General features: G+C 43.3%; 1 protein-coding gene and 1 pseudogene across 1 annotated transcript; both read left to right on the top strand.

Moving 5' to 3' along the window:
* The first annotated feature begins 1,501 nt into the window (after window positions 1-1,501).
* On the top strand, window positions 1,502-17,344 carry WSB1 (WD repeat and SOCS box containing 1). The gene is made up of 9 exons (XM_020963221.2): window positions 1,502-1,862; window positions 6,711-6,879; window positions 8,785-9,053; window positions 10,704-10,835; window positions 12,341-12,441; window positions 14,741-14,913; window positions 15,431-15,544; window positions 16,015-16,122; window positions 16,222-17,344. Exons 1-9 carry the CDS (start codon window positions 1,823-1,825, stop codon window positions 16,379-16,381), a joined length of 1,266 nt encoding a protein of 421 aa, XP_020818880.1. The 5' UTR covers window positions 1,502-1,822; the 3' UTR covers window positions 16,382-17,344.
* A 4,927-nt stretch (window positions 17,345-22,271) lies between these two features.
* On the top strand, window positions 22,272-22,764 carry LOC144457490 (small ribosomal subunit protein uS8 pseudogene; annotated as a pseudogene).
* The last annotated feature ends 268 nt before the right edge of the window (window positions 22,765-23,032 follow it).

Raw genomic sequence — 23,032 nt, 5'->3', positions numbered from 1 at the left:
AGCGACTAAGTGCGTCAAGCAACATTTGAATGCCCCGTCTTTCCGGACTTTGGATCTCACACATGAGTCACTACATCACTTAGCAGCCCAGTATCAGAGAGACCCGCATTTAAATCCTGTCTTACACACTGACTAGCTGTGTGGCCTGGGCAAGTCATTTCCTTTCTTTAACTTGAATTTCCTAATGTATAAAATGGGGATAATTACTTCCATTAACTGATTCCTTGGTGGAGTCGATAAAATTATTTCAGGGAGTAGAGAGAGAAAAAAATCCTTAATAAGCTGTCTTCCGCAAACCTGACATTACCTTCTGCTGTTGCTCAGTCGTGTGGGACTCTTCGCGGGACTGCATAAATGACTGGAATTTGGAGGGGTAGATTGGAGCTCTTCGTCTGAGGACCGGGAACTTTCTGCTTCATTTTATTATTGTTTATTTATTTATTTAGATTTTCAACATTCACTTTTGTAAGATTTTGAGTTCCAAATTTCCCCCCTCCCTGCCTTCCCTTCTCTCCAAGAAGGCATGAAATGTGATGTAGCTTTTACATGTACAATCACATTAAACGTATTTCCACATTAGTCATGTTGTGAAAGTTTTGACGATAGCTGCTTTATGATGGTTTTAGAACTGGAACGGCTGGGCCACCTTCCTTAGCATTTCTTTGCATTAATTCCCTTGTTATTCTGGACCTGTTGTTGCTCCGGATGGATTTTGTTATTATTTTTTCTAGCTCCATAAAGTAATTTTTGGTAGTTTGACCGGTAGCCGTGATCTTTTAAAACATATATTTTGATAACTATTTCGGTGTAACTGGTTTCCATTGGGACCCTAGGCATCTTATGGTATGTATTTCACAATGTGGTTCTAAGCAGGGGGTCACTAGGCTTCACTAGGCCCTGTCCAAGGGGTCCAGGACATGAGAAAGGTGAAGAACCCTTGGGTTCAACCTACTCGGCAAGGCTGTTGTGAGGATCACCAGATAATAGCTATAAAATACTTTGCAGACCTCATAGTGAATGCCTGATTCGATCCAACATTTATTAAACGCCTACAGTGGGCTAGGCACTGTGCAAAGAGCTGGCCATACAAAAAAGGCAAAAATCAGTCCCTGCCCTCAAGAAGCTTACGATCTAATGGGGAGCCGACCTTCAGACAAGTTTATACAAAGGAGCTCTACACAGGAGACAATTAACAGAGGGAAGGCAGTGGAGGTAGCAGGCATTGTTTGCTTTATTAAGTATTTGCTTCATTATTTACAATATTTGTATCACCTCTCATTAACCCTTCCCCACGTTCTCCACACATCCAAGGCCCACGCCTCGAGCCTTCTGCGCATGGGCGGGAGGCGGAGGCGGAGGCGGAGCTAAGCCGGCCCGTCACGTTCCGCCGGTCCTCTCCCTCCTCCCTTCGCCTTCCCCCTTTCCCCAGGAGGCGTGGCCTCGGCCACCGTCGTCACCAAGCCCCGCCCCCGACGCCGCGCTACATCCTGGCTCGGCCGCCATTTTGTCTCCAGTGTCTCGTTTGCTGTGGGCCGAGTCGGAAGTGTTCCTGAGGTCGCTCGGCTGCTAGCGGGGACCCGAAGCCTTTTGTCTGCGCCCGCCTCCCCCTCCGCGTCCCACACGCTCGGACCCTCCCCGGAGCCGTCGGCCCGAGCCACAGCGACGCTTCCCCTTCCCCTCTCCCTCCCGCCCTTCCTTCGTTGCCTTCTTCCCTCCCCGGGACCCCGGAGGGACCCCCGCCCCTCCGCGCCCTGCGCGCTCCCGACGTGTGTGAGTGAGTGTGTGTGCCCGCGCCCCCCCGGACTCAGGCGGTGTCCCATAGATGGCCAGCTTTCCCCCGAGGGTCAACGAGAAAGAGATCGGTGAGGAGCCCGGGAGGGAGGGGGGACGCGCCCGACCCCTCCCCGGAATGGAAACTCGGAGGGTGGGGGTCTGCTTTTGTCCTTGTAGCCCCGCGCATGCAGCAGGCGCTTCAAAAGTGCCCCCCAGGACTGCCGGACGGGTTCTCGGGGCGCCTGTGCCCGCATCCCCTGGCGCACAATAAGACGCTTGCTGCGTTGTAATCCTGCGGTGGATACTTGGACGGGGTCGGGGCCTCAGCAGAGCCGTCGCCCGGCGTTCGGGGGTGCTTGTGTAGTCGCATTGGGCAAGTTTGGGTCGTCTCTTGTGGCCCCTGTGCGCCTGGTGCACAGTAGTTGGGCGCCCCGGGAAGGGGCTGGGGTGACGGGATGGGGGTGGGGAGAGGGAGGTGGACTTCTACCCGTCTGGTTCTTTTTCAGAGCCTGCCTCACCATCCTTCGCTCTGTAAGCACTTTGAAACCCTTACTTCTGTTCCAGTTTAAGGGAGTGAATGTGTGTTCTTCCTTTGTGGGATTTTCTTTCGTTCTTTTTTTTTTTCCCCCAGCTATAATTTATTTTAACATTCATTTTTAAACATTTTGAGCTCCAAATTCTCTCCCTTCAGCCCCTCCCCCGCCCATTGAGAAGAAAAGCAACGTGATAGATTGATTTCTTACTCAGAAGGAAAGGGGGGGGCGGGAAGGAAAGGGGAGCTGGCCGGGAGTTGAGTGGGCGGGGAGGTGCTGGGTGAGGAATCCGGGCGATCCAAGCTTTTTAGGAAGTAGTTGAAATTGGCCCCAGCCCAGATGAAGTGGCATTTAGGAAGGTGGCCTGGAATGATGAGGTCTGTGGAGGAAGGAGGGGGTGATGCTGCCATTTGCGGGAGAAGACTCTCCCACTGGAATTGCTTCTTCTAACGCGTACGGCGTGGGAAGGGTGGGGTGGCTTGAGGAGGAAGGCTGTTCGCATGGAATTACTGAGCTGCGGGAAAGCTGCCCATTATCTGATTGAGTAGCAAACCTTCGTGGAGGAATGGCCGATTTAGTCGTGTGACTGGCGTACTGCTTTTCCCATTTGTCACTCCAATCGTTAGATTGTTGCTGTCGGATTTGAAGGGATTTCTGTATTTCAGAAATGTGAAATGATCTGAAAACTGTCCAAAGGTGGAGCTTGAGAACGAGAATGCTGCCCTTAAGATGGGCCTGGTGGAGGAAGAAGGGCGTTTGAACCGGATACGGAGGGGAAACCAAAGTACTCGATTGTTTCTCCGGTTCTGAAACATCGAATTTATGCAAGACGCTGTTGCAGGCACAGGAAGGCAGCATCTCAGGAGGAGTATTGGAAGCAACCAGAAAATCCTTTAACCCAGTGTTTGGGAGAAACTGGCATCTAGAAACAGCTTTACCTCTAGCATTCTCATGGGCTTTGTTCGCTTAGAAATAAAATAAATAGCAAGTTAGGCAAGGGCTTCCTCCCTTAATATTTTAAATAATTTGTTTTTATTTATGTTTAAATATTATTTAAATACAAAACGATAGATCATTTTAAATTCAACAATTTTCGTCTACATTTAAAAAAATTTTTAACCTTTTTATTTAAAGAAAATAAGGCAGTTCAAATTCTATCTTTCCCTTCTCTCCCCCCTCCTGAGATGGTAAGCAATCAGATGTAGGTTGTACGTGTGCAATCATGTAAAACATTTCCACGTTAATCATTTTGTACAAGAAGACTCGAATAAAAGGGAAAAAAAATGAAAGAAAGTGAAAAATGGTGTGCTTCAGTCTGTATTCAGTCAGTATCAGTTCTTTCTCTGGAGGCAGATGGTATACTTCATCAGTAGTCCTTTGGGATTGTATTGCTGAGAATAGCTAAGTCATTCATGGTTCTTTGTGGGACAGTGTTGCTGTTACTGGGTACAACATTCCCCTGGTTCTGCTCACTTCACTGTGCATCAGTTCATAAATCTTCCAGGCTTTTCTGAAGTCGTCCTGCCCATCATTTCTTATAGCACAATAACATTTCACGACAACCACAGCTCGTTTAGCCGTTCCACAATCGGTGGACAGATTTCCAGTTCTTAGCCACCACAAAAGTTGCTATCAGTGGTTTTGTGCAAATATGTCCTTTCCCATTTTTTGGATGTCTTTTGGATTCTTGCAGTGCTATCGCTGGATCAAAGGGTGTGCAGTTTTATAGCCCTTCGGGCATAGTTCCAAATTGCTCTCCGGAATGGTTGGATCTGCTCACAACTCCCCCAACAGTGCATTTGTGTCCCAGACTTCCTACATCTAACACTTTCCTTTCTTGTCATTTAGCCACTCTGACAGGTATGAGGTGGTACCTCAGTTGTTTTAATTTGCATTTTTCTGATAATTTAGAGCATTTTTTCATATGACCATAGCTTTGATTTCTTGTTCATATCCTTTGGCCATCTTGAATATTTAATACTTTCATCTCACAATAGTGTTTTAGCAAACTATTTTTCAATACCTAAATTCTATACAAAACTATAGAGTCTGGAGAGCTTAAGAGGCCGTCTGTCTCAGGCCCTACCTCTCTCTGATGTATAATCCCACACACTTGTTTCACACTTAAAACAGATGAAAAATTAAGTATGTGTTTTAAAGATAAAGGCACTTCCACCCCCACCCCCTTTCATTTCTGTTCCTTATATTAATTTTGTGGGATCTCTGGTCAACAAATATTCATTGAACATTTACTGTGTGCAGTTATAAAAATGTAGGGACCAAAGCAGAACTAAGAAAGGGCCGTTTAATACCAAAGATTATCTTGCTGCCCTTGGGCTCAGGAACAAGGCTTGCAGAGAGCTTACTAAATACCCATTTCCCTTTTAGTGTCTGGCCCTGCAGGCTAAGTCACTTTGAATGCTATAATGACTTGCTTGGATTCTATGGCATTCCTTCCAGGAGTAAAATAACTTGATTTAAGTTCTGTAATGAGCTGGCCATGGCGTGCCTGCTGTCTTCATTGTGACAATTTACTTTTTGTAGGGATGTACAGGTTTGGGAGTTGGAGGTTTTATTAACCAGTCCAAGGATAGTAATGAGAAAGGAGACTTTAAAAAATTAACAGTGCTCGACTTTTTTCTTATGACGTTCATCAGTAACTTGTGGAAGTTCTATTTAGATAAAAGGCCATGTGTTTGTGTCTCATCGTAATTTACCAATGAAAATTGTTTCACTTTTTCTTTTGTGAGGAAAGGTGGTCAATGCCTGTCATTACATGTGTCGGGTTTCTTATGCCAGCCTTTTGGTCTCCTTGAATAATAGGGCGGGAGAGAGGTGTTGCCTTGAGATACCGAGTTTTGTCCTGGTGGGGCTTGGGGAGGTACAGCTGTTTCAGTATAGGAAACTAGGGAAGAATAGGTAGAATTTGAAGGCCCTAAATCAAAGTTCTTTGTTAAGAGGTGGTCGTGTTTTACTGTCGTATATGTATTAATAACACTATGGATGGTGTTTTGTAGAGAGATCTCTGAGTCTTTAATTCCCCTGGCAAAACTGCCCCTTGTAGAATAGAAACTTTTTAAAGTTACTATTATTTAATCACAATTCCTCAAAAACAAGGGGGACTAAAAATAATTGACAGTGAAGTATTAGATATTTGTTTAAATCAGCAGACAGATTTAATCCATTTTTGGTTTTCCGAAGCAATTTATTCATGAATCTTGGGCTATTTTTTTTGGTAGATTATCTGGAATTAATTGGGAAAAGATCTTGCCTTTGAATAGTGCTGTGTGGTTACACTTTTTTTTCTTTAAATCTATACTCATTTGTCCTTCTGTCCTCACACAACAACTCTTAAGCAGCTAGGGCCAGAATTATTCATGTCCCCGTTTTGCAGAAGAGGCATAGAGAAGGAGAAATGACTTGCCCAAGTCTGTTCAAGTTGTGGCGGGGCCAGGACTTTAACCCAGGGCTCCTTATTCAGATAAAGTGCTCAAGGAATGTAAATAATGGCACAGCTGGAGCTCCGTAGCAGATTAGAGTCAGCTGATGGGAACCCAGTAGGAATGAGGGAGCTGGTTTGTTTCACTATATTAGCCATGTGGCCAGATTGGGTTTTATTATTAAAGATAAGTAACTTATTCCTACCACATTACCAAAAAGTTGTTGCCATGATCAAGGCTAAAACAGAAAAATTAAGGTGGAGATCCTGACTTTGTAGAAAATATCTTATTATGAAATTGAGTTCTTGTCTGTGCTTAGAAAAGATGCATGAGTTCCATTGTTAGTTGTCAAGTGGATTTGTGATTTTGTTTTTTGCGTGTGTGTGTGTGTGTGTGTGTGTGAGAGTGTGTGATTTTAGTGAGATCTAAAAACTTCATTGACCCATTTCATTCCTGTGTTTGGAAGGCAATTTTCCCCCCCTGATTTCATAGGTTAAAGATTACATGCAAGTCTCTTGGTTGGAGAATGAGTGAGGATGCAAGGTGAAAGGGTAGCCACATTCTTCCTTGCTTAGATGGGGTGTCCTTGTCTTCCAAGAGACGACATTCAATAAAAATTTAAATTTTGACCAGCTGAAATACTGAAGTTGTTAAAGTCACTTCCCCTGAATAGTAAACAGTTTATCTTTTTCTGTTTTAGATTTGATAACTTAAAGCTGTTAAAGGCAGCAGGGCTTGGATCTTTGGCTTGAACTGAAATCATGACATTGTCACCTGAACAGTTTTCCAGTCTCACAGATTTATACTTGGGAGGATTTTCAAAACAGGGCCTCTGGAGGGAAGTAGGTAGTTTGGGGGCAGTGGATTCGTAGCCTCGTGGGTCTGTTGGCTTAGTCTGAAAGCCAAGACATCCTTCTCTCAAAGATGGATCACACCATTGGCCTTGTTCTTTTCTGCTCTTTAGTGAGATCCCGTACCATCGGAGAACTTCTGGCCCCGGCAGCTCCTTTTGACAAGAAATGTGGCCATGAAAACTGGACAGTTGCCTTTGCTCCTGATGGTTCTTACTTTGCTTGGTCTCAAGGACATCGCACAGTGAAGCTGGTTCCCTGGTCCCAGTGCCTCAAGAACTTGTAAGACACTTCACTTCATACTTAATTACAGTATTCCAGAAAATTTCTCTTTATGGAAGAATGTAAATTCAGTCACAGAAAGTTGTCACGGCAGGGTTTGAGCAAGGCTACAGGTTGTGACAGAATCTTAAACTGGTGAATAATAAGGCCAATTACTAGCAATTTTTTTCAAGGGTATTTGGTCTCAGAAATTACTAGACATTTTCTCCGTTATTAATTGGTCATTTGCCTTTAAGTGTCTAATTCATTCAAGGCACAGACTGTCTTTTAAAACAAGCACTTCTGTGTACTAGGACCCAGTGTAGTGTTGTCTCTTGTTTGACTCTGAACGTGCTTGGTGCTCTCTGCTTAGTGAACCAGCCAGCTCCTGAGGGCTCGATTCTCATGTCCGTGTTGATGACTCACATTGCTGCATCACCCGGTGTCCACTGGACATTTCTGATGACACCTGAGCGACATCTCAGACTCAGCCATCATCTTTCCCCGGCAGTCCCCTACCCGTCTTCCAGACTTTTCTCCGTTCAGGGCCCCTTCGTTCTGCCAGTCTTCTCAGCTCTGTTCCCCCAGCGTCATCCTGCACATCCGGTCCCATCTCTGCCCCCAGCACCTTCTCAGCTCACTTGGCCGCCACCTAGTTCAGACTCCACTCGCTTCTCAGTGAGACTTGCTGCAGCGTCCCAGTTGGGCTCCATGAGTGCAGATCTGATCCTGAGCCTGTTTTGAAGCCCTTTACCCCCGCCCCCACCTCTCTTCACTTCATGTACATGCCTCCCTCCTGCCCTCCAGGGGCCTCCTTTCTGTTCTCACACAGGACTCTTCCCCCTCAGTGTTCAGGGAGCCCTCGCTCCTCGTCTCTGCCTCCTGGGACCCCCTTTCTTCCTGAAGTACAGCTTGAGCATCCCTGTCTGCAGAAAGGCCCCTTTCTGGAGCCTCCCTAGCTCCCTCGTGCTGTGTTCTAATAGGCTCCTTGGGAGCGAGGATCGTTGTAGTCTTTGTATACCCAGCACCTATTAGGCGCAGGCATGCACTATGTAATTTAATTTTTCTTTGATTTGGGAGGTTATAGAGCCTTAGGGTAGGGCAACTGGGGAGGCCATAGTCCATAGAGCTCCAGGCCTGGAATCAGGAAGACTCATCCCGAGTTCAAATGTGCCCCAGACACTATCTGTCCTATCCTGGATGAGTGACTTAACTCTGCCTCAGTTTCCTCATCTGTCAAATGAGCTGGAGAAAGAAATGGCAAATGCTTCAGTATCTTTACCAAGAAAACCCCCAAATGAGCTCACAGACAGTTGGACGTGACTGAAAAAACAACTGAACAACAAAAGAATCCTAGAGTTATCATTCTAAGCCTTAATATTTTAATTTAATTTTTACTTTTTGGTGAGGCAGTTAGGGTTAAGTAACTTGTCCAGGGACACAGCTAGTAAGCATCAACTGAGGCCAGATTTGAACTCAGGTCCTCCTGACTTCAAGGCTGGAGCTCTATCCACTGTGCCACCTAGCTGCCCTTAACCCTTCTACACCCTGATTGAGAAAGTATAGGGAAATGGGACTAAGTATGTTGAAAAACAGCTAATAATTGACTTGGCACCCTTCTGTTTTTTTTTAAACTTACCTCTTTACTTAAAGTAGAATCGCAGAATGCTGAGTGGAAGGGCACCGTACTGGTTAATTGAGGGGTGGGGCCCAGTTAATCATAGTTCTACTGGACTTTATGGTCTTAAAAATCTTGGTCAGGGAGAGAAGATTGTAAACTGCTTTACTATTGAATTTGTATTAGCTCTTTATGTCCACTGGGGACCGTTTAATGCCTTGAATTTATCCAGTAGCATTTTAGTAGCCTAGATGGAAATGACTTTTTGTTCTTTCTTCCTTCCTTCCTTTCCTTTTTTCTTTTTAAAGCCTCTTGCATGGCACCAAGAACATCACTAATTCAGGTAATTCGAGACTTCCGAGACCAAACAGTGATGGCGTTTCAAAGAGCAGGCCTTGTGAGCACGTCATAGACTGTGGGGACATCGTGTGGAGCCTGGCCTTTGGATCCTCCGTGCCTGAAAAACAGAGTCGCTGTGTGAACATAGAATGGCACCGATTCCAGTTTGGTCAGGACCAGCTCCTCCTGGCCACTGGCTTAAGCAATGGACGCATCAAAATATGGGATGTCTATACAGGTACAGACTCTTCCCTGAGAGACTTCATCCTGTCGATTCACGTTGTATAATACGTGCATAGGCTTTAAAGGGACGGTTTAAGGGTAGGAGTGTGTTTAAAATCAGCCGTCCTCTGAGCGTGTCTGTGATTGATTTCCACAGGGTCCTGCTAAGTTGAGTTCTGTGGTTCAGAAAGAATTCACAGAATTCACAGGGTACTATCTATAATTGAGCTGTTGGAAATCTGGTTTTGCCAAATTGTTACTCAAAATTTTTAGTGCTACTCCATTTTTATACTTGAGTACAAAATGTCATTGGGAGAGAGGACTTTGGGGGGGCAGTTGTTAGTTAATTATTTCTTCCTAACTAGTAATTTAGTGTTCTGTTTCAAACAGCCAAGTTGCTAGTGATTGGATAACATTGAAGTTTTCAAGGCAAACCTGCTGGTTTCATCAATTATTAACTTTTGGAAGTTTTAGATGATAATTTAGCTGAAGTTTTAACCTATCAGGTTGAGAAGCTAAATTATTTAGGTTATTTTGAACATGAGCAGTTGTAATTCAGGAAAGTAATTCTGAAGCTTTCCTTTTAAACAAGAAGAAGAGAAAGATAACATTGTGGTGGATAAGTTACTGAGTCTTTGAAAGTCAAACTAAATGACATACATGTACGTTTTACAGGAAAATAATGCCTCTTGTCAGTTAGTAGTAGAGCCATCATTACTATGACTTATATGGAAACATTTGTGTCCTTCTAGGTTTAGAGCTTTGTGGGGGGTGGGTGAAGGTGGGAAGGTTGTAACGGGCCTGTGATTTCATTAGCAGAAGGCACTCCTCTGGGGTAGGGGGGGCAGGGCCTTCTAAGAAAATTACAGTCTTTGCCATTGCTTTCACCCAAGAGGATGGGTGACTTGCCTAGAGTCACTTAGTGTGTGTTTGGGAGCACTTGAAATCAGGTTTTCCTGCCACCATGGCTAGCTTTTGATCCATTCTGCCAGATTTACTCTTTTACTTTTAAATGTGTGGAGTTAACAGATTTTTGAGTAGTTGAACATTTGTGTTTTTTTGTTTGTGGTTTTTTTGGCTAGGCAATGGGGTTAAATGACTTGCCCAGGGTCACACAGCTAGTAAATGTTATGTGTCTGAGGCCTGATTTGAACTCAGGTCCTCCTGAATCCAGGGTTGGTGCTCTATCCACTGCACCACCTAGCTTTCTCTGGACGTTTGTATTACCAGGCTTTCTGGTGTATAGAACAACTGGGCCATATGTTTCAAAAATTAGGCCCTCAGACACATTGGAAATAGTTTAATGTTGAGGTTGTATTTAGTTACGCAGATTGAATCAGTATGACACACTCTCTTCTTTGTTTTTAATGAACTTAGGTTTTATCTGAAAGGAAAAAAATGATCTGAGACCTGACTGGTTTATAAATGAGGGCTCTTCAGAAAAGGCAAACACAAAACACAGCCCAATTAATACGCTGATGGATCATAAGAGCATCAAGGAAACTTATTATTCACTCAGAGGAATTAAAATGCTGATAATAAAATAAATTTTTACCTTACACTTTTAACCCCCAAGAGGATTTCCTCTTTTGAGGAAATGTTATGAGTGATTTGAAAAATAAATTAAAATGTTAATCCCATTTTTTGTGTTTTCATTTGTTTTTAGGAAAACTCCTCCTTAACCTAATGGATCACACAGAAGTGGTCAGAGATTTAACTTTTGCTCCAGATGGAAGCCTGATTCTTGTGTCAGCGTCAAGAGACAAAACTCTACGAGTGTGGGACCTGAAGGATGACGGTAAGTGAGGAAGCGCCTTCCTTTCGGGGGTTTAGAAAAGCAGTATCTAGTTGTTAATGAGTGACATGGAATATTAATTTCATTTGTCCTCTTCTCCAGTAATATAGCATATGATATAATCCAGAATTTTCTGTAAGGACCAATGAAAGGGAGCCAGCTAAGCAGACAGTCTGATTGTGATGCATTCTGGGAGCCAGGGCCCAACCGCAGAACCTGCATCCATTGCAGGTGTTGGTCTAAACTGAGCAGTGTCTGCTTTTCCTTCTGCATTTGTTTAGTAAGAATTTAAGTGAGAGGCAGCTGGGTGGTGCAGTGGATAGAGCACTGGCCCTGGAGTCAGGAGGACCTGAGTTCAAATTTTGGGGGGAAGTACTGAATATATTACTGAAAGTATTATAAATATATAGTTCTTGAGAAAGTTATGTCAGATTTTTCAGTCTTCCCTGCCCCTCTACAGTATTGGAGGTGGTCAGTCAGTTAGTAAACACTTAAGTGCTTAGTATGTGCCAGGTCCTGTGTGCTGAGAGCTGGGGGTGCAAAAAGAGACAAAAGATGGTCCCTGCCCTCCAGGACCTCATGGTCCAATGGGGCAGACAACGTGCAAACAGATCTGTACAGATAAGCACTAGAGGGGACCAATAGGAAGTGCTTAAGAAAGGAAGATACTGGAATTGAGAGGACTGGGAAAGGCTTCCTCTGTGGAAGGCAGGTTATTAGATGCTGTAAACTTCTTGGGTTAGGCACTCCAGACACCGCCATCTCCTACCCAGCACCCTTAGCATAGCACGAAGACTCATCTATGCTCCATGCCACAGGCCAGAGAGTCACAGCCAAGTTTCTAGAGGCCCATTGTCACTTAAAATATCAACTGCCGCTAAAATGTGAGCCCTTAGAGGGGAGAAAGCAAAAAACTCAAATTTAGGGAAGTGGTTTTAGCTTACAATGAAACTGGCCATTTCCTGTCGTAGTTATGTTACAAGAAGCTGAGAGGTCAGCACCTGGGAACCCCCCCATTATAGAAATGATTAATGGTTGCTTGGGAGACGAGGGTTCTAGCGACATTGTTCTGGAGCTTTCATCCAGCCTAAGCTCTCCCTCTGCTATGACCCCCTTTACCGATGTGGGAGCCTCACATAGGATTCTCACAAGTACAAAATCTTATTATTTTTACATTCACGTGTACCTTAGCATTGGCTGCCTCCAGGGCTGGCCAGATAGGCCTAAAAGATCTTTTGATTTAGGTTGTGGGGTTGAGGGGAAGACCAGATTCCCCTGATGACAGGCTTTTTATGTCCCATTTTAGCAAAAATCCTGGCCAGTGATAAATGAAGTTTGCCCTTCACTAGGTGTCGAGAAAGAGCACTCATTTAAACTCGGTTGAGAATAATCCCCTGTACTGTAGTGGGTTGTGAGTGGAAAAAGAGAAGCTGGGTGAGCCCTGGTTAAGTCCTTTCTCGTTGCTGTTTGAAATGGGCACGGTTGGTAACTCGTCTCTTCTCGTTCAGGAAACATGATGAAAGTCTTGAGGGGCCACCAGAACTGGGTTTACAGCTGCTCCTTCTCCCCAGACTCTTCCATGCTGTGTTCAGTTGGGGCCAGTAAAGCAGTAAGTATCACAGTTCTTGGACATTGACTTGTGAATTGATTATCCTAATGTGTGCACAATCACTTGAAATCTTAGTAACCCATCAAGCCTGTGCTCGGTGTCATGACTATCTTAAATGTTTTACAGTGAGGAAAAAGTTGCATGAAAGAAATGGAATAAGCCAGTAGAGATGTTAATTGTGAATTGAGAACTTGAACTGATTTTAGCTGAAGCTGTTCTGTAAACTATATGGGGGGGAAGGGGGAGGCGTTGGGGAGGGGATCTTTGCATTTAGATGTTTATTGTAAAAGCTGAGAAAGTTACTGTGTTATTCAGAAGAGAGTTAGCTCAAATAAGACATTACTTTGCTAATGATTTTCTTCTCTGTTCTATTTCTCGTCCAGTGTGCTGTTTGTTTTTTTTTTTTAATGTGAGTCTCAGCTGGTCCTGGACTTAAAACAGAAAAAAAGTGGCTTATAAAATTAAAAGTTGTGAATAAAAGTAGGGGGAAGAGTAGATGGCTTCTGATAATCTCTCATCTGGCCTGCCTAGCATACTTGGAAGCAGTGTGGGTGAAGGGGTGAAGGTGTGCTTCCAAGAGCTGCCTTAAGAGAGAGTTCCCTTAGGAACTCCCCCTGGCCAGCCTTCAGCTGGCGCAGATTCATGGGAGCCTGATTTAGCTTCAGAGGAGGAGAAGGATGCCCAGGAAAGGCCAGGGAGTGGGCTAAGCAGCACCGGGGCACTTGGAGCTGGCTGGGCTGGGAGGCTGATGGAAATGCATTGGATAGCCAAGACTGGTAAAAATGGGAGTGGCCAATGTTGCAAGTTTGGAGCAGAATATGTAAAGTCATAGAGAGCAGAGATCAGATGTTGACATTGCTGTTTTAGGCTGTGTGTTTTCCATAAGCTTCTTGCTTTCCCTGTCACAGGTGGTGGCAGCAATATTGGTGTGATTGAGGTTAAGCTGGCACCACTCGCACACAGCGCACAATGGTGCCAGCGGGGCAGAGTGGCATCTCTGGCTACCGGGCTGGGGGCGACCTTTACCATAGGACGGTGAAGTAACCTTGCATTCGGCTGCAAGGGGTACTGTACGTACGCAGGTGCTGGTCGGCGTCCACTTTCTGCTTCTCTCTCTTTCTTTTTTTTCTTTATTTTTATTTCCCCACAGTGAAACCCACTGACCTCCTCCAAGTAAATTGGTATTCCAGTCTTATGGAACTTGGGGGTCCGAATAGTGAAACCAATTTAGTGTAACAAAATTGGCTTTAAGATGGTTTCTCTGTACTGTTTTTGGATTTGTATAAGGTGCTAGAGCTACCTTAGTCTTTGGTTCAGTTTAAAATTTGTGCTTGTTTTCTTTTGTTTGACATACCAGTATTAATATCAAGTCTGCAGAAAATGTGAGCTAGTTCGAAAAGAGGACCCAACTCCAAGAGGAGTTCATTAATATAAGCCTTGAGAGTTAAAGGCTTTTCCTCTAACATTCAGCTGAAAGTAGCTTAAGACGATATTTAAAGCTATCCTGCACAATATAAAAAGTTACAAAATAAAAGCTGCAGTTTATAATCCAAAATTCTTTTGCATTGTACATTTTGCATTGAAGTAGTAGTAAATTTCGTTGATTAATAGCTAAAGTTTGAAAGAATAAGATGGGTAAATCTCATGTCAAAGAAATGTTGTGATTTTATTATTTTCCTAAAATAGAGGCACTTTATTTAAATGTGTAACATGGTTAAGCATCCTTATTGTTTGCCCAAGAAAATTCTCTTTGCTTGCAGTATCTGTTTCTCTTCCTAGGCTCACGTTGGTGACCCAAGCCTATTGTAAACAAGTGATTATCTCAAAGGGAGATGCCAAAGGAGTAACAATTTGTTAACCTTACATTTTCTGTCTGTATATTTCTTTTTTAATTTTGGTAGTTTCTGGAAAAAAAAAGTAAGAAGGGGGAATTGTAGTACTTAACACTATTTCTTGTCAAATTTAGTTAACTAGTTTTTTTATACACATATATACATATCTATAAATGAAATTCAATATAACTTTGTGGTTAAATTACATTGCCTTTATATTTGGGCTTATTTTATAATTAACATTTAACAGACACTTTTTATATAGAATTTGCATGTCTGCTTTAATTAACTTTAAAACTGATTTTAATCTACCTGACTATGACACTGAGCATATTTTTTAATTACTTGTAATTTATACTGCTTAATTTAATATAATTCTGAATAAATCTAGCAGTTTTAGATAAGATGTGTGATTTTTGTCATCTGTGTATCTGAAGGAAGCTATAATATTTGTTTTTTTATTCCAGGTTTTCCTTTGGAACATGGATAAATACAGCATGATACGGAAGCTGGAAGGACATCACAATGATGTTGTAGCTTGTGAGTTCTCTCCTGATGGAGCGTTACTGGCTACTGCATCTCATGATACTCGAGTATATGTCTGGGACCCGCATGTTGGATCAATTCTGATGGAGTTTGGGTAGGTAGAGTGGGGATTGACTTATTCTGTTCTTCCTCTGTCTCTGGCCTGTCTGTTAACTTTTAGAAGCACAGTGCCTGGCACAAAATAGGCTCTTCATAAACTGCTTGTTGACCTGCTCTGAAACTGATTGGAATTACTGGTGTAGTTAGGGAACAAATACAGAAATACGGTCTCGTGCAGAAGATCATTTTGTGGGGCCGCTGGGTTACTGGCCGGGTCTTACTGTTGGCCCATTGCCTGAGTCTCCCTGTGGGCACGGTCATGTTTGCAGATAAGGAGGTCTTTGTGGTATTGGCCTCTTATCGGGAAGGAGTCATTGAAATAAGAGTCGGCCAGAGAAGGAGTGTCCAGGGCGCCAAGGCTCGTGGTCAGTCTTCCCTGGACGGGCCGCTTTCTCACCCGCCTGTTTTCGGCAGCGCGCGTGCAGTTCCGTTTTGAGGCGAGCTGAGGTTTGGCGGGCGTGAGGTTGCTGGCTCTGCGTGACGTGGGCCCTCACGGCGTGTGTTTGTCGCAGGCACCTGTTTCCCCCTCCGACGCCCATATTTGCCGGAGGATCCAATGACGGGTGGGTGCGAGCTTTGTCCTTCAGTCACGACGGACTGCACGTTGCCAGTCTCGCTGACGACAAGTAAGTGAACTCTGGTCGTGTTTGCTTCGATGTCCTTTGTTCTTCCCAAGAATTATTTAAAATGTGTTCTTTAAAAAAGCTTTTCTTCACTGGACGGCAGTCGGTCCTGTCCAGGTATTTGCTCCAATATTATTTGCTTTCCTGGGGAGTCAGCACCGTTGTTTTACTGAAAATGCCCGCCCTACTAAAGCCCTGACGAGAAAGGCTTTGTATTAAATTGCAGCTGTTGGCATAGTTCGCTGTTTGGTTACTGTCTTTGGGTTTCCAGCACCTTGTGTAGGCCCGCACGTGCAGCAGGTGCTCAGGCGGCGTGGTGATGGAGGCAGAGGGCTGGCCCTCAGGTGGGATGAGCGCGCTGGGGTGCGACCTCAGCCTGGAGCGGCAGCGGCCCTCCGTAGATCTGTTTTCTGTCTTGGAGCCCAGTGCCGTTTCTCTGGGTCCTTTAAAACCCGTCCTGTCCTTTGTCCCAGGATGGTGAGGTTCTGGAGGATCAATGAGGACTGCCCCGTCCAGGTGGCGACTCTGAGCAACGGCCTGTGCTGCGCCTTCTCTACTGACGGCAGTGTGTTAGCTGCAGGGTAAGTAGCTCCGGCTCCCTGGGTGTCCTGGTCCCCGTTCCTGAGCCCGGGCCGCCGGCGGGGCTGGCTGACCGCTGCCCGGCTGTGTCCTCTCTCCAGGACCAGTGACGGCAGCGTGTACTTTTGGCCCACCCCGAAGCAAGTCCCGCGTCTGCAGCATTTGTGCCGCATGTCCATCCGGAGGGTGATGCCCACCCGTGAGGTCCAGAAGCTGCCGGTGCCCCCCAAGCTGCTGGAGTTTCTTTGCTACCGGATGTAGAAAGTTTGCGGAACTGACCGAATCTCCTTTTCACACACCTCAGCCTTCGCAGACTTCAAGCATCTGTTCCTACGGCTTAGAAGACTTATTTAAATTTGACACATTCTTGTCCTTCGTTTTCAGGTGGAGCTTTTGCAATGTTATTTATAGACTATGTTCAAACTGTTTCTGAAGATAACAAACTGAAAGGGTTTTTTAGCTCTAACTGTGAAAACATGTACATACTTAGATTTAAACTGCTAGATGTCATGTGTATGTTTTTTATTTTTTGCTTTTCCTAGTTTTGTCATGTATATATTGCCTCAGTAGCGCTCACAGTATGTATCTTTGCTGTAAAGTGGAAGGAATTTTTATTCTGGGACACTATGTTAGATGGTGAATATTGACTTAAGGAAGGTAAATTGCCCCATACAAACGTGTGTTGGTTTTTGGGAGAGGGGAGTCAAACTTCTGACCTGCAAGTGAAATAGTCTTTGTGGAGGGAAAGAATTTTGTTTTCCTTAGGAATGGCATCTGAGAGGTGAAATTTGAACGTGATGTATTAATATAGAACAGAGCCAAGGAGTATATAACTAGTAAACAGGTAATTTTCTTGTCTAAATGCAACTGCAGGCCTTAATTTTGGAGAGTAACTTGTTATTTTAACCCCCCTGGTCTAAAGTCTTTTAATTGGTTTGGTTTGAAAAAGCCATCTACTGTATTACTGCTTAGTGGGTTGTTTTTTGGTTTTTTTTTTGTAGCAATGGGATGTTTTTGTCTTTTTTAGGTCCTGGTTTTTATTTCTGACTGCCATATTATTTCTTCAGGGGGTGATATTGGTGAAATGCCAAAGAGAAGCAATGTGTTTGCTTTTGCCTTCTGTTATTTATCTGTACCTGCAGATATTAAAAAATGTATGCATTACATAAAATGCCTGATTATATATTTTTGTTGACTATTTTTATTAAAGACTTGTACAAAATACCTGTCTTTTGTGTGCTTGTTTCCTTGAGTAGTGGAAGGTTAAGCCCTCTCTCTTTGAGTTCTTTATAACATTGACCCTCACAGCTCTATTGGACACATTCACGATTTGTAATACCTTGAAATGGAACATAGGAGGGATTCACGGAGCTGGCAAGCTGTTTACATTTAATTCTTCTGGTTTTGAGTATTAAAAATAATTTCAAGTTGAAATTACTATGTTGAGGGAAGCATGTTAATAGAAACATGTTACCATGTTGATAAAAGCACAGCAGAGCTTTGAGAGGAGGTACAGTTAGTATGCTGTGCAAAAGAGGAAGGGCATGATCTTTGGGGGAATGAAAAAATACTAACAGCCAGCCTATGGTTATTCGTGAGAAATAGGTAACAGAGTGTACTTTTTTTCTTTTTCTTCTTTTAAATTAATTTATTTTTAGTTTTCAACAATCACTTCCATATGCTTTTGAGTTTTAAATTTTTCTCCGCCTCCCTCCCTAAGATCTGATATAGGCTCTACATATGCATTCCTGTTAAACATATTTTCACATTAGTGATGTTGTAAGTAAGAATTAGAACCAATAGGAGGAACCACAAGAAAGAGAAAACAAAACAGAAGGGAAAAAACAAGGCAAGTTGTATGCTTTGACCTGTATTCAAACTCTGTAGTTCTTTCTCTGGATGTGGATAGCATTTTCCTTCATGAGACTTTTGGAGGTCTTTGCATTGCTGAGAAGGGCTAAGTCTATCAAAGTTAGTCATTGCACAACGTGGCTGTTACTGTGTAAAACGTTCTCCTGGCTCTGCTTACTTCACTCAACGTACCAGTCTATACAGGTCTTTCAGGTTTTTCTGAAGTCTGCCTGCTCGTCACTTTTTTTCTTTTTTTGGGCGAGGCAGTTGGGGTTAAGTTTAAGTGACTTGCGCAGGGTCACAATGTCAAGTGTCTGGTCTGAGACTGGATTTGAACTCAGGTCCTGACTCCAGGGCCAGTGCTGTATCCATTGTGCCACCTAACTGCCCCTGGCTCATCATTTCTTATAGCACAATAGTATTCCATTACATTCATATACCACAACTTGTTCAGCCATTCCCCAGTTGATGAGCATCCCTTCAATTTCCAATTTTTTGCCACCACAGAAAGAGCTGCTATAAGTAGTTTTGTACATGTAGGTCCTTTTCCCCATTTTTATGATCTCTTTGGGATGCAGCCCTAGAAGCGCTATTGCTGGGTCAAACTGCACTTTTTTTAGTAAACAAAAGGAGTTCCCTGGGGAATTACCAGCCTTGACTTAATTTAACTGATATTTAGAGTTGTGCTAATGTAAGCAAGGGTCTTTAGACACTGGGTGTGGTCTTGAGAAATTTAATAAATGGTGCCTCAAAACTTTGTAAATTGTTTTAAATGGCTTAGTATCATCTGATGAAGCGTATCAGTATTTTTTTAAGAGCCAAGCAAATTAGCATACCTGAGAAGTTTAAACCAATTGTTAGTTTCTCCCATTTATGCATATTCATGCAGTTTCACATGTAAGACCAATCAGTGGAGTTGCCATAATTGCCAGTGAACATATTTGCATAGACTCCATATGATTGAAAGAACTAGAGTTTGTATTAGTTACACTTCAAATTGAATACCTTTATGTTATAAAGATTAAGGGCAATTTTTCTCATTGATTCCCATTCTGGCCCAAAGCTCAGATAATTCATCAGGCCATGTGAGCTCTTAGAATCTGACATTTTCCTCCCACAAAGAAAAATCTTTCCTAGATGGTACAAGCTGACGTCGTTAAATGACTGAAATGTGCATGTATGTAGATACTGAAGTTTAAATTTTTAAAAGATTTGTTCAGAGCTTTATTCATTCCTCTGGAGAGCTCCCATCTAAAGGGACTCAATCAGAAGGTTTGGTGTTGGAGGGAGGGGATGCCAGAAAGGGGCTGATCCACTTGCTTTATTCTATAAGAAGGGTTAGTGCAAGGCTGTCAATACTTTTGGAGTGACTAAGCGGAAGAGAATGACTAGCTAATTGGGGAGGTATTTTAATTTAGTAGCCTGCTCTAATGGGCTACAAAAGGAAAGATTGTTGGGGTCTCCAATTCTGGAAATCTTAAGAACACACAACCTGGGGGGCAGCTAGGTGATGCAGTGGATAGAGCACCAGCCTTGAAGTCAGGAGGACCTGAGTTCAAATGCGGCTTCAGACCAAACACTTCACACTTAGCTGTGTGACTGTGGGCAAGTCACTTAACTCCAGTTGCCTTAAAAAAAAAAACCCAAGCACACAACCTGTGTTGAATGATCTAGTCATGTACTTGCCTCATCAATTTCTCTCAAGGAAAGCTGGCTTAGAAAATCTGCAATTCTTTATACACAGGGTTAACTTGTTTAGTGCCCAGGAAAAATGCATGTGAATGGTGGAGAGAGGTAGAGAAACTATCTTTGGCGGCCAGATTGTTCTTTTATGATGAAGGAAAAGGTCACTTAAAACTGACCTGTTATAGGAGCTTAAATTTAATTTAATAATTTAAATTTCTGTCCTGTCATTACGAGAGGCAAAGATGGCTTCACTAGTCTGTGCTGCCCCAAGCCACAAAGCCAGCTGAGGTCCAGAGTACACTAAATGGTGCTCATTTTGGGGTTGGGCATGTTGGGGCACGGAAAATGAATTTGGCTGGCCTGCAGCTTGGCAACTGGCAAGGAAAAAAAATGTCTAGTAGAAAAGCATCAAGTCATCTTTTGGGTTTGATTCACACTCAGAATACCTGCTGGTGGTTTAAACAGTTTCCCCAAGGACTATAGATTATGGCTAAATGCATTTGTACCCTTCTTAAAAAATTGTCTTAGTTAAATGTATTTTAACAAGGATCAAGAGGCTGTTCTTTGAGGGACTTTGTCAAGACATGAAAAGAAAAATCCCTGCTCTCAAGGAACTTCAATTCTACTAGTCTGATAACCTGTGCACTAATATTGGGCACAAAAAGGGAAAAATTAAGGGCACAGTAACAATGTATTTGGATTTGGAATGGAATGAGACACTCAGGCCATCTAATGGTTAACAGTTCCCCTCTACAGAGGGGGAAAGGATATTCAGCAAAGGTACAGCATCGATTCAGTTGGATACAGCATCCCTACTTGTAACTGTGCATTGGCCATGCTGGTCGGTCAGTCGAGCCAGAAGGGACAGCTGCTCCTGGACTGGCTTTTTATTCTTAGCCACCCAGAACGTCAGGGTACCTGACAACAAGTATTCCTATGGACGGGGTGATAGCTGAGATTTGAACTAAAAGAAATAGTCTGAGAGGTGGAGAGGAGAAACTATGTACCTTGCTAAAGGAATGGTTTGTAAGAAAGAATAAAGGTGCCCCTTTTTTCTTTTATCCCAATGAGAGAGAAAAAGGACCTGGGTGTACAAAATTATAATAACTTTTGCAGTCCCAAACTAGAAACTCTAGGGCACCTGCCTACTCCAGGGGAAATTTACATATGCTATATATGTGTGTATGTGTGTGTGCGTGCGCGCACACACACTATACATATATACATATATAAAACATACACATGTGTGTATATACACACACATACATACATGTGTGCATATACACATGCATACCCATACCCATGTGTGTATGTGTATGTGTATGTATATATGTATATGTATATGTATATGTATATGTATATGTATATGTATATGTATATGTATATGTATATGTATGTCAGCTAGGTGGTGCAGTGGCTAGAGTGGCGGGCCTGGAATCTGGAAGACCCGAGTTCAAATCCAACCTCATTTACTAGCTATGTGACCTTGGGCAAGTCACTTAATCACTGCACCCTATTTGCCTCAGTTTCTTCATCTGTAAAATGAGCTAGAGAAGGAAATGGCAATCCACTCTAGTATCTTCACCAAGAAAATCTTGAAAGGGTTCACAAAGAGTTGGATACAACCGAATAACGAAACAGCAACAACATATATATATGTGTGTGATATATATGTGTGTGCATGCATGGTCTATATGTGTTTGTACATGTATCTACATGTGAGTATACACATGTATTTGCATCTATGCATACATACATACATACATGCTCCTGAACTAGGGCCATGTGAATGCAGAGAAGTGGTAAATGCAAGAAATGGGGAAATAGAGTTGTCCATACAACGATTGATTGGATTGAGGGGGAGGGGGCTGGAAGGAGAAGAAATAATGAAGTGTGGTTGGCACTGAGGTTATGGAAATAGGGAAGTGTGGAGGAGGAGCACGGTGGAGGAGGGGAGACATAAGATCCTAAGCTCTCAGATGTCATCCAACCCAACCCTCTCATTTTACAGAGGAGGAACCTGAAATCTAGGGAGGTTAAAGGAATTGTCTAAAGTCGCACAGGTAATAAGTGTCTCAGATCTGGCTGCAAAGGGAATGAATGTTTGTTTGTTCGTTTTATGCCCATGGGACATCCAAGGAGGTGTTAACTGAGCAGGCAATTGAGGTGTACAAGTAGAATTCATGATCACACTTCTCCGTAGACTTGGGAGGCATCTGTGTAAAGATGATGCTCAAACCTAGGAGAGCCAATGAGATCACCGAGAACCACAGAGAAGAAGAAAAGGCCGCTGTAGAGAACTTTGGGGAATACTCCTACTAAGGAGATAGGAACTGGGTGATCCAGCAAAGGAAACTGAGAAGGAACGGCAAAGATCAACCAGTGTCCTGAGTCAAGAGAAGAGAGAGTGTCCAGGGTCAGGGTGGGCAACAGAATCAAAGGTTATAGAAGGTCCAAGCATGACAGACTGAGAAAAAGTCATCAGATTTAGCAGTGAAGAAAGTTTTGGAAACCTGGGAGAGAGCAGCCCCAGCTGAGCAATGGGGTTAAAAACCAGACTGCAAGAAGTTAAGGAGGGAATGGGAAGAGAAGCAGAAGCCATAGGTGTAGTTGAGATTCTTTCTGGGAGTTTGGCGTTGACAAAAAGAAGAAAGGATGCTCTTTCCACCATCTCACAGTGCTACCACCATGGTGCGCATGAACGTCCTGGCAGGTGCTCTCAAAAGCATCAACAATGCAGAAAAGCAAGGAAAACGCCAGGTTCTCACTAGGCCATGCTTTAAAGTAGTTGTCCGGTTCTTAACTGTGATGGTGAAGTGTGGTTACATTGGTAAATTTGAGATCATCGATGATCACAGAGCAGGAAAAATTGCTGTGAACCTCATGGGCAGATTAAACAAGTGTGCTGTAATCAGCCCCAGATTTGATGTTCAGTCGAAAGATCTGGAAAAGCGGCAGAATAATCTGCTACCATCCTGGCAGTTTGGGTTCATTGTGCTTACAACCTCAGCTGACATCATGGACCATGAGGAAGCAATACGAAAACACACAGGAGGAAAAATCCTGGGATTCTTTTGTTAAGGGTGTAAAACATACATACAAATAAAAATGCTCCAATGAAAAAAAAGAAGAAGAAAGGACAATGGCTGAGGATGGTAAGGTCTAGTGTGGGTTTTTTAAGGATGTAGGCTATTTGTAGGTAAGAGTGGGGAAGGAACTATTGAGCTCATGGGACAGAGAGAAGGAATAAGGGATTGGACAAATACTTTCATTGATGCTTTCTGTTTTTTTCCATCACACTCATTCCCAATTATATTCCTCCCTTCCATACCCAGTAAGCTATCCCTTGTAACAAAGATTATAAAGAGAGAGGAG

This window comes from Phascolarctos cinereus, unplaced genomic scaffold (assembly GCF_003287225.1).
Source record: "Phascolarctos cinereus isolate Bilbo 61053 unplaced genomic scaffold, phaCin_HiC Scaffold_5;HRSCAF=322, whole genome shotgun sequence".
NCBI classification, from domain to species: Eukaryota; Metazoa; Chordata; class Mammalia; order Diprotodontia; family Phascolarctidae; genus Phascolarctos; species Phascolarctos cinereus.
Note: the sequence above shows the minus strand (reverse complement) of the source record. Positions and strands in the feature narration are given on the sequence as shown.